General features: G+C 38.9%; 1 protein-coding gene across 1 annotated transcript in view; it reads right to left on the bottom strand.

Moving 5' to 3' along the window:
* LOC150106535 (mitochondrial inner membrane protease ATP23 homolog) overlaps window positions 1-7,989 on the bottom strand; it is a 93,804-nt gene extending 85,815 nt beyond the window's left edge. Inside the window, exon 1 of the mRNA XM_090392517.1 lies at window positions 7,759-7,989. Coding sequence (XP_090248643.1) covers window positions 7,759-7,981 — 223 coding nt within the window. The 5' untranslated portion in view covers window positions 7,982-7,989. The remainder of the gene's footprint in view (window positions 1-7,758) is intronic.
* Window positions 7,990-12,678: the final 4,689 nt, after the last annotated feature.

Raw genomic sequence — 12,678 nt, 5'->3', positions numbered from 1 at the left:
CTTACCTCAGTCCTGAAGATATTTTCAGGCACAAACTTTGTTTGCTTACACTTGGATAAAGGATTAAACTAAATTTATTATAGTATCTTCTTGGAAGAACATTAACTTCAAATTTCTCTTGGCATAAACGTATTACAAATATTGTCTCCTTGGCCTCCAAAAAAATAGGTTTTCTTTTTTGCTCAAGGTGCTTGAACTGCAAACAACTTTATACAAATCCATATGACCACTGAATATTGTCCTCATATCTGGGGTAGTTCCTCCTAATGGCTCCCTAAAGATACTAGACTATGCACAGAAAAGCACAGTCAGACTGATTAATGGCACTCACTCATCCCCTCTTTTAATAATACACTTCACTCGCTTTCACACAGATACTCAGTTTTTGCAGCTTGCCTATTCTATGGCCACTATTAATCAGAATTAGCACCAATAACAGACCCACTCTCTGTCAAGTCCATTCAAATGCATGCAATAACTAATCAACACTATCTCACAGTGCATCTCCAAACTCGAACAAATTTCTCCTTCTCTTCATTCATTCCTTCCACTTCTACCCTCTGGAACAGTCTGCATCTTATGTATTTCCCAAGGAATGCAACATGTAAATGTCAACAAATTCCTTCTTGCCCATCCACAATACTCATGTACTATAGGTTGACCAACCTCACGTGGATGGATATTCAACAAGAAGTAATCTTAGTTAGTTTTTGGTAGAAAGGGTTATTAGCTACTATACCTGAGACATACATAATTTTAGAAATGGAAGCTATCAGCATTAATTGCAGTAATATTCGGAACTTCAGTCACTTAAGTAGAGGGAGAGCAAAACTAACTTTTTTATGCAATAAATATAAGTATAGGGAAACTATTACTTTACAAACTGCAAAGTAATAGTTCAGTTTCAGAAGCAGTTGCTTCAGCAGAAATCACAATGGTCTTATTTTATTTCTTTTCTCAAAATAATAAAATGAAGAAAGAGATTTCAGATATTGAAGTGCACTTTCAAATCAAACAAATAGGAAATTACACAAAAAGGAAGTTATTTATATTTCATTTCCTGGTGTAGATAGAGAAGATGCAATTGGAATACCTCAAAAATGTAGGTGCCGGCCTGGTTGGCTGAGTGGTTATAGCATATCTACTCTCCAGCCGAAAGGCTGCAGGTTCAAATCCTGCAGTGGGCATGGATGTTTGTGATTGTCTGTGAAAACACTAGTGGTGGTAGGCAGTAGATGACGTTGGTATAGATGATGCGGTTTGCTGTAGTTGGCAAACTGAGTGGTGGAGAAGGGAAGTTGTAGAGTAGGTGTCCTCCCTTCAACTCTTTGGATTCCTTGGAGGTGTCATGTAATAACAATAATAAAACACACACTTTGAATTAATCTGGATATCATGTGCTTCAGACATTTTCACCACATATATTTACAGCAGTTAAGTTGAAATAACATTTCACAAAAGAGACATCAAATACTATCACTGAAAACCATTCTAAATGAAGAAAAAAAATTAACCAATTGCATTTTGAGATTATGAGAAGATCAGGAGACAGCGTGCAGGTATAGCATGGAATGGGGAATTGAGTGGAAAGGAGATTAATGCTTCTTGGATGATATTCAAGAACTATCTAGTAGAAGTAATGTCTAAATGTATTTCAAGCAAATTGGAAGAAAGAAGAGATTAAGCATGCAAAACACAGGAAAAAGGCATTATGGAGGCAACAAAAAGGAATGGTAATAATCAGTTCTATGAGGATTACAAAGAACAGGCAAGGAGGGTGACTTGATTGATAAGAATAGCAAAAGTGAAGTATGAGTAGCAATTAGCTAATCAAGCCAAAAAAAAAGAGAAAATCCTAGGGACTTCTTTCATCTAGCCAGCAAAAAAAAAAAAAATTGACAGATTGGAGAAAAAATGGTATAAGAACAACTGCTGCAGAAGATATAGTTGAGATATTATTTAATAAGCAGTTCATAAAGGTCTTTCAGTCTTGTGAATGTAACATCATGGAGAGTTTGAGAGCAGTTGATGATTAGGAGGGACTGACTAATTGAGCAAGAGGTATATGGGGAATTCAGCAATGTTAATAAGGATATGGGATTTGATAATATATCATCACGTATTTTGAAGGAATGTGCCAAGGAGTAGACACTTGCCTTGACATATTTGTTTAATATGAGTCTTGCACTGAGGTTCCAAAGGAGTGGAAGGAAAGCAAGATTGTGCCACTTCATAAGGGAAGTGACAGAACTCAAACATCAAATAACAGGCCAATCTGTGTGTCAGTTGTTGTGGTTTAGGTGTTGGAGAGGGTGGTGAGAACCAGAATCGGGTTGACAATAGCAGTATTATTAGTGGTCAATTATTACAATAAGGTGATTGCTTCATTGGGCAAAGGAGATGGATTGCAGTGGCTTTTGATAAATTATTATTATTACGGGCAACTCCAAGGAGTCAACAGACTCATCGAGGGAGGCCCTAACATCATGTCAAGAACAACTATTCAACATTCACACAGTATCTATCATACCTCACCTTCAACTCATTCACAGTCATGGCACCCACAACAGACTCTGGCAGCTTATTGAACTCATTCACCACTCTCCAAAAAAAAAAACCTAGCTCTAACACCCTTGCTAACCACACTCTTGCCCAGCTTCCATGTATGGCCCACAGTCATCCTGCCACCAGTCCTATTCTCAAAAATATCTTCTGAATTAATCTTATAGAAACCCTTCAGTAATTTGAATGTCTCAATCATATCACCCCTTTTCCACCTATCAACCAATTTCTGCAACCCACAAATCTTCAACCCGTTCTCATAAGGTTCATTCCATAGGCCTGGAATCATCTTGATCACTCATCTCTGGATCCTCTAAACCTTCTTCCCATTAAGAAGAAACCCTGGTGCCCATATCTGGGCACAGTAGTCTAGATGGGGTCTTATCAAGGCTCAATACAGAGGAACAATAACCTGTTTGTCTCTGCTTGTTAAAGTATTTTTCAGTAACCAAGTGATTTGATGAGCTGATTTAGCCACTTTTGCAATGTGCCTCCTAAACTTCAACTCCCTATCCACCAACACTCCCAAATCCCTGGCCTCGTCAATGTCCTGGAGTACGGTTCCAATAATGTGATATAATGCTGCTAATCTTTTCACCCCAAAATGCAAAGCCTTATATTTTGTCACATTAAATTGACATCCATTCTCCTTAGCCCAGTCCTCCAAACTATCCAAATCATCCTGCAAAATTTTGACATCCTGAGCATTCACTATTGCTCTACCCAACTTTGCATCATCAGCAAACAGATGCACAGTTCCTCTCAGATCCTTTCCTATAACGTTAATGAACAAATTAAATAGTAGTGGTTCAAGAACAGAACGCAGTGGCACACCACTAGTCACAGGCTGTCTTTTGGACTCTACTCCTAAATAAACCACTGTCTGATATCTCTCCATCAATCACCCTCCTATCCATCTCACCAACCCTATATCCATCCCCATATGCTGCAGTTTACTGATTAGAATTCCATGTGGTATCCTGTCAAAGGCCTTAGCAAGGTCCAGCAGAATCAGTGTAAACCCATTATCCTTATCCAGTTCAGCCGTCACTGTGTTATAAAACATGGGCAAGTTACTGAGGCATGATCTACCCTTCACAAAACCATGCTGTCCCCCATACAGTATCCTATTTTCATCTATCCAATTTTCCTCTTGACTATTTTCTCCAAGACCTTGACAACGATTCCTGATATGCTGATCGGTCGGTAAGTTACAACAGCAGTCTTTGAACCTCCTTTATGCAGTGGAACTATTTTCCCCTCTTTCGACCCCCTCGGGACTAACCCAGACCTGAGACTCAAATTAAACAAAATGGTCAAAGGTAATGACAATTCTTTAACCATTTCATGTACGACACAAGCTGGTATACTATCCTATCCCACAGATGTATTGACATTGAGGTTTTGAAATAGACTATTCACCTCTACTTCATTCACCACAATTCCCGTATAAGCTATTATTTCATTCATTCCTGCAATGTCACCACCTGGATGATATACTCTTGCAAAGTGCTCACTCAGTAATTCCACTACATCAACTGATTCGGTTACCTCCTTACCATCGGCATTCTTTATAATCGTTCTGCCATATACATTTTTTCTTTTACTTGCAACATATCGAAAAAACTGTTTGGATTCTCTTTAGCCTGCATAGCTAATGTTCTTTCATAATCTGCTTTTGCTTTTCTTACAACACATGTTACCCTTCTGGCCTGCACTTTATACCGTTCATGTGCCTGCCGGTCACCTTTCTCCTTAAATTCCCTCCACAGTTGTTTCTTTTTTTGCAGCTAAAGCTTAATGGTGTTATTCATCCATTTAATCCTTACTTATTATTCAGACTCTAGGTATACAGTCAGCCATTGCTTCCTGCAAACACTTCTTCACCGCATCCCATGTACAATCAACATCCAGCCCTTGCAGTTTTACATGCCATGGCACTGAATCAATCAAAGTCCTAAGCTTGTCATACTTACCAGCCCAATAATTCCACATGTATTCTGTCTTAATTGTGAATTCCACACCTTTAGCCACCTCCCAAGTCAAGTCCCTATGATCACTCTCACCAATAGGTGGCAACATGGTCATATTCGTTACAGCCAAAATCTCAGACAATTACTAGGTCAAGTACTCTTTGACCCCTATTATTTTCCATTACATGCTGTCGCAGATAGTTATCCCTTAATAACCGCATAAAATCCAATTCCTTCCTCCAATGTGTCCTCTCCTCCTACCAATCAATGTTACCATAGTTGAAATCTCTCATAATAATTACCCTCCTTCCACTCATTTCTTCTATTTGCTTATGCATACTAACTCCAATCTATTCCATCACCTGGTCTATAGCAGCACCCAACCGTATAATTTGTTCTGCTAATCTCAATCTCACACCAAATAGCCTCAAATGTGCTCTTTTCTCTATCCTGCAGTTCCACTTCTATACTCCTTGGCTGCAGCTCATCAGCTATCATCAATAACACTCCTCCCCCATTTTATTCTCCCTGTCACTCCTGAACACACCATACCCCTCACATTCAATCCCAATAGCTATATCATCTTCTGTCAGCCATGTTTCACTAATGCCAATAACCTGTGGCCTGGAAGTGCCAACCAAGGCCAAAAATTCTTCCTTCTTGTTCCTAATACTTCTGGCATTAGTATACATGAATTGCAGAAGCCCATTTGTCCCATCCCTATTTTGATGCCTTATATTAACTATCCCATTCTGATTTATTGTCCTTCGTACTTGCTCGAGCATATTACACACATTCATACACTCAACTGCCTCCCTAAAGTCTGCATATCTACTCCACTTCCCCCCCCCCTTAATAAAACTCTAGATTTCCTGATTCTGCACATCCACTTCCACTTCATTCAACAACACCTTTTCAAGTCTCCGTACACCAAATCCATTCAAATGTAAACCATTCATCTTATATAAATCCTTTCGCTCATCGAACTCACTCTACCACATCCACAAATTCCACACCACTCCTGCTGCATCCGTGCATAAAGTCTTAGCAATTTTGGCGCTCCTTCTATACTCTTCACTGTCATACTGCGGCAACAGACTCACCATCCTATTACCGCATGATAAGTTGATAGTCAAACTAGAGCAAATGGGGTTGGATATTAGACTAGTACGTTGGATTGGAGATTGGCTATCTCATAGGTATCAGCAAGTTGTGTATGGGGGAACAATATCCTGGAAGAGGAAAGTCACTAGTTGTTTGCTTCAGGCATCTGTTTTAGGGCACTGCTGTTTAACCTGTATGCTAATGATATTGGAGAATTGGATGGGGATATTCAGTTGTTTGCAGAAGATGCAAAGTTGGGATGAACTACGAGAAGCAGAGCAAACGTTCTGGCCTTGCAAAAAGACTTCGAATAAAATGAGTGAATGGGCACCAAAGTGGGGATGCGAGTTCAATGATGTGAAATGTTTTTATATACTTTAAAGTAATTACAAGATGAAAGAGAGAAAAGCCGATTTTTTTTTCTCCTGGAGTTCATAAGGTGGCTCATGTACTTAATCTACTTTGGCTGATAGGGAGGTTAATTCTCACTAAAGGGTTAATCTGTGAATACCATCATATGCTTTTTTAGAACAGATAAATAGAACATAGACAGGCTAATTATATTCTCAGTTTTTTCCTCTCTAAAAGTAATTTGCTTTTAATGTAAAATTCTGGTCTTTAATGTAAAATAAACGTATCTTTATGTATATCTTTGATATACATAAAGATCCTTCATAGTATAATTATACTGAATCTTGTGATTCCATGAAAGTTAAGAAAATAATAATAGTAATATAATTAGAATATTATACAATATTATAGTATATTAATATTATACTTGGACAAGAAATTATATTCTTGTTTTAATATACAATAATAATAAAGTAATCTTTACCCAATTGTAAGCAAGCAAAGTCTGTAGATGAAATATCTTCACTACAAGTCTACTTGTATACAGAGGCTATTGGCTTCACAACAATCACTGAATTATCCCATAATGCAAAGAAAGGCTAGAGGTAAATATTAGTTCAAGAAGAGAAATCTGATTTCTCTGGCAGGCAGTAGATGAAGCAGTGTGTTAATGGCAGTAGTATGGTTGTTGTGTGATTAGAGGAATAAGTAGGGCAAGCAGTGAATTTTGTTCAGCAAAGTGAAGTGCCTGCCCACAATATGTCCTTGGAGATGTCATGTAACAATAGCAAGGGAAGGTTTAATTAATTCTTTTTTTTTTTTGTGAGAAAAAAAGGAGAACTATGCAATGTAAAAGACTAACTTGTCCTAACATTACTGAAGAATGGATGGAGTTCAGTGTTTAAGGCACTGTTTATAGAGGATCTTAAATTTGTAATACTGTACATTAGGCATTTAGTCAAATGAGAAAGATAGTCCATCAGCAAAACTATGGATAGAGTTAAAAACAAGAGGTCACTTACATATGGCAGAAAGAGGACAAGTGATAGCGCAGCCTGGCTGATTTTGAATTATGGTCAAGATAACTAAGGCTGTAAGGCCAAGTGACAGAACAGAATCATGCTATGCTAAGTCAAAAAAAAGAAAGCTGTCCACCATAGAATGCAAAGACCAACCAGACAGAAAACTGGGTCCCCACTTAAAGTGTGAAAGATAGACAAATGATGCTGCTTAAATAAATAACTGTGATAAAATCAGCTGCATGCTATGAAACCGTTACTGTACTAATATAATCCTGAAAGCAATGTTGTAAATTGGAAACTGCACAGCCTTCATTCCAGCATTTTTAATCATGCATGTCATCTTCAGCAAGTGTGAAAATCTCCAGTATATATCACAAAAAAGTTGATTCTTGATATTTTTGATGACCTGTTCTTTGCGAACATGCATCAACTTCTATCACACATTTGATGTCAATTATTTGCGATTCCCAATGTCGTATAGCTTAAAGAAGTTTCCTTTGGAAATTTATTAACATGAGAAAACTACAAGTGTGCATACTGGGTTGGAAATGCTGCTTATTTTTTCTGCCATATTTATCCATTGATGACTGTAGGCGTTTGTATAATAATAATGTCTACATTTCTTTCAGCCACTTCAGTACAATAATTAGAAGTAGACAAGATTATATTATACACATATTTAAATTTATTGAGAAACCTAAAATGCGTAAATATGTAATTTATTCTCTGACAACATGAAAACATACTATTTTGAACACAGTTGTAGACTTTCTGTTCACATTTCAATTTCTGGGCTTCTACACGTCCATGTGTTAAAGTTTTATCAATCCAGCCAGAATAAAAATTTTCCCCTCGTCGTTCAGGGAAAAACTGTTGGACTTCTTCGTTCATGAAAGTATCCTCCGAATTGCATGTTGTACTTTCATGGTTTTCTTTAGAATTGGCACGTGGTTCACTACCATCACTCATTTCTAGACTAGCAGATACTTTAATATTACATCGGACGAACAATGACGCCACCTGAATATCCCAAAACGGTATTGAAAATATGTCAAATTCGTATTATTATTTTAATAGCAAAATATTGGGAAAATATAATATGTCACACAAAGAAAGAAATCAAAATAATTTATTACTAAATTTAAAATTTTCATAACTACAGAAATTATAAAATATTTAAATCTAAATTGTGAAAAAGTACAGTACTTGAAATTACTTGATCCCCTATAGCAGTGCTTCCAAAACTGTGGGCTTCGTCCCGCTTGGGGCAGTTAATTTTGCTGAGGGTGGGAGGTCGTGAAATAATGAAAACAAATTTAAAATGTTTTATTATTATTATTCCTGATACCTCCAAGGAGTCCGAAGACTCATCGCGGAGGACACATACAACTGTCTCAACCACTGCACCGAACCTCTACTACGAATCATCTCCATCAACACCATCTACCGCCCACCTCCACCACCACCACAACTAGTATTTTTTGTCTGTAAATTGCGTGTGTTCTGAAGGGCCGATTTGTCTGTATTATTACTATTATTACGGGCAACTCCAGGGAGTCATTAGACTCATCGAGGGAGGCCCCAAATCATATTCATCACAACTATTTGACATTCATACAGTATCTATCATACCTCGCCTTAAACTCATTCACTGTTACAGCATCCACCACAGACTCAGGGAGCGCATTCCACTCATTCACTACTCTAAAAGTAAAGAACCCAGCTCTAACACCTTTACTAACCACACTTTTGCCCAGTTTCCATGGATGTTCCCTAGTCCTCCCACAACCAGCCTTGTTCTCAAAAATATCTTCTGAATTAATTTTATAGAAACCCTTCAGTAATTTGAATGTCTCAATCATATCTCCCCTCTTCCGCCTATCAACCAATTTTTGCAACCCACAAATCCTCGACCTGTTCTCATACGGTTAATTCCACAGGCCTGCTATCATCTTGGTCACTCGCCTCTGGATCCTCTCCACCTCCTCCCCATCAAGAAGAAACCTAGGTGACCAAATCTGAGCACAGTAGTCTAGATGGGGTCTTATCAAGGCTCGATACAGAGGAACAATAACCTGCTTGTCTCTGCTTCTCAACGTATTCTTCAGCAACCAAGTGATTTGATGAGCTGATTTGGCCACATTTGCAATGTGTCCCCTAAATTTCAATTCCTTATCTACCAACACTACTAATTTTCGTGCCTCATCAATTTCCTGGAGCACGGTTCCACCAATGCAGTAAACTGCCGCCAATCGTTTCACCCCAAAATGCATAACCTTACATTTTGCCACATTAAACTGACAACCATTCTCCTTAACCCAGACCTCCAATCTATCCAAAACATCCTGCAAAATTTTGACGTCATCAGCATTCACTATTTCCCTACCCAACTTCGCATCATCCGCAAACAAATGAACTGTTCCTCTCAGATCCTTTCCTATATCATTTATGAACAAATTAAACAGCAGTGGTCCAAGAACAGATCCTTGTGGCACACCACTAGTCACAGGCCGTCTTGTGGACTCTACTCCTGAGTAAACCACTCTCTGATATCTCTCCATCAACCACCCTCCTATCCATCTCACCAACCCTATGTCCATTCCCATATGCTGCAATTTACTGATTAGAATTCCATGTGGTATCCTGTCAAAGGCCTTGGCAAGGTCCAGTAGAATCACCGTAAACCCATTACCCTTATCCAGTTCAGCCGTCACTGTGTTATAATACGTGAGCAAGTTACTGAGGTATGACCTACCCTTCACAAAACCATGCAGTCCCCGATACAGTATCCCATTTTCTTCTATCCAATCTTGTATTTTCCTCTTGACTATTTTCTCTAAGACCTTGATAATGATTCCGGTAATTTTCAACAGCAGTCTTGGAACCACCTTTGTGCAGTGGAAATATTTTCCCCTCTTTCGACCCCCTCGGGACTAACCCAGACCCGAGACTCAAATTAAACAAAATGGTCAAATGTAATGACAATTCTATAACCGTTTCAAGTACGACACAAGCTGATATACCATCCAATCCCACAGATGTATTGACATTGAGGTTTTGAAATAGACTATTCACCTCTACTTCATTCACCACAATTCCCATATAAGCTGTTGGTTCTTCCATTCCTGCAAAGTCACTACCTGGATGATATAGTCTTGCAAAGTGCTCGCTCAGTAATTCCACAATATCAACTGATTCGGTTACCTCTCTACCCTCAGCATTTTTTAAGATCATTCTACCATGAGCATATTTCCTTTTAGTTGCAACATATTGAAAAAACTGTTTGGGATTCTCTTTAGCCTGCGTGGCCAATTTCCTTTCGTAATCTGCTTTTGCTTTTCTTACCACCCTTGTTACCATCCTGGCCTGAGCTTTATACTGTTCCTGCGCCTGATGGTCACCCTTCTCCTTAAATTCCCTCCACAATTGTTTATTTTTTTGCAGCTCAAGCTTAATAGTGTTATTCATCCATTTAACCCCTACTTGATTTATTATTCGGACTCTTGGTATACAGTCAACCATTGCCTCCTGCAAACAGTTCTTAACCACCTCCCATGCACTATCAACATCCAGCCCTTGCAGTTTTACATGCCATGGCATTGAGCCAAGCAAACACCTAAGCTTGTCATACTTACCAGCCCAGTAATTCCACATGTACCCTGTCTTAATTGTAAATTCGACTCCTTTAGCCACCTCCCAAGTCATGACCTTATGGTCACTCTCACCAATTGGTGGCAACATGGTCATGTTCGTTACAGCCACATTCTCGGTTGCAATTACTAGGTCTAGCACTCTCTGCCCCCTGGTATTTTCCAATAAATGTTGCCGTAGATAGTTGTCCCTTAATAACCACATAAAATCCAATTCCTTCCTCCCATGTGCCCTCTCCTCTTTCCAGTCAATGTTACCATAATTGAAATCACCCATAATAATTACCCTCCCTCCACTCATTTCTTCTATTTGCTTATGCATACTATCCCCACCATCCACTCCATCACCCAGTCTATAGCAGCACCCAATTGTATATTTTGTTCTGCTGGATTCTATCTCACACCAAACAGCCTCAAATGTGCTTTTTTCCCCATCATGCAGTTCAACTTCTATTCTCCTTGGCTGAAGACCATCAGCTATCATCAATAACACTCCTCCCCCCTTTTTATTCACCCTGTCACTCCTGAACACGCTATACCCGTCGTATTCAATCCCACCTGCTTTATCATCTTCTGTCAGCCATGTTTCACTAATACCGACAACCTGTGGCCTGGAAGTGCCAACAATGGCCAAAAACTCTTCCTTCTTGTTCCTAATACTCCTGGCATTAGTGTACATGAATTGCAGAAGCCCATTTGTCCCATCCCTACTTTGATGCCTTATACTAACTATCCCATTCTGATTTGTTGTCCGTCGTACTCGCTCGGGCATAATCTACTCATTCATACACTCTACTGCCTCCCTAAAGTCTGCATATCTACTCCACTCCCCCCTCCCTCTTAATAAATCTAGTTTTCCTGAGTCTGTATATCCACTTCCACATCATTCATCAACACTCTTTCAAGTCTCCGTACACCAACTCCATTCAAATGGAATCCATCCATATTATATATGTCCTTTCGCCCATCGAACTCATTCCACACATCCACAAATTCCACACCACTCTCCATGCATAACCCACGCATAAAGTCATTGGCAATTATGGCCCTCCTTCTAAACACTTCACTGTCATACCGCGGTAAGATACTCACCATCCTAACTCTCTCACTCTTCTCTTTTGCTACCTCAAACAACTCCCTCACATATTCTATCATTTCCATTTTGTCCTCTTTCAAATCATTCGTTCCTGCCACGATTATCATCTCTTTCACCGTCTGTTTTTGCAGTCGAATAGATTCGGTGGCATCCTTTATGTTCGCACCCTGCTGGTACGACTTCGTTAAACTCTCAATTATTACGCCTCTTAATAGCGAATCTCCATACAGCACTCGCTCCTTCATTTTATTGACGTTTGCGAACATTCTATTATTTGCCGTCACAGACTTCCGCCGGTTATTTGTCGTTACGTTCAACACACATTTTTTTCATACGCTCCAGTTGTCTTTTAGCTCTGTGTATGGCACCATTCAAACGGGCAATTTCGCTACTCGCATTTATTTCACCATTTGCATTATCGATCAAGTCATCCATTCTTTCTGTGTTTGTACCTTCATTTTCATTTTCGGCGACGCTCTGTATGCGGGATGAAAAACCCGAATTTCCGGGAGAAAAAATCATGCTACCTCAGTATGAGATCGGCTAACTCACCTTCGATTGAAATCGTCCAGATATGGCTGATAATTGAATACCATTGAATATAAATATAATAAATATTAAAATAATATATGTCTGTATTACGAATTTTGTTTTCGATGGGGGCCGAGAAATATTTTAATTTTTCCAAGGGGGACCTTTACATCTTTAAGTTTGGGAAGCAATGCCCTATAGAACAGCATTCCCAAAAGTTAGGGCTAAAACTTCCTTGCCTACTGTCTTTGAAAAAATAAAAGGAGTTAGAAGATTTTTATTTAATTTTATTTTTTGCGAACAGAGGTTTATTAAAGGGGCCTGGGTAGCTCAATACCCATGGTTCAAGTCTAGTCGCCAACTGGAGGAGGAATTTCTAAGCCTTTCTT

Source organism: Typopeltis vanoorti, chromosome 5, assembly GCF_054136105.1.
Source record: "Typopeltis vanoorti isolate ZY-2024b chromosome 5, IOZ_Tvanoo_1.0, whole genome shotgun sequence".
Classification (NCBI taxonomy): Eukaryota; Metazoa; Arthropoda; class Arachnida; order Uropygi; family Thelyphonidae; genus Typopeltis; species Typopeltis vanoorti.
This window is presented reverse-complemented; position numbering and strand designations above follow the sequence as displayed.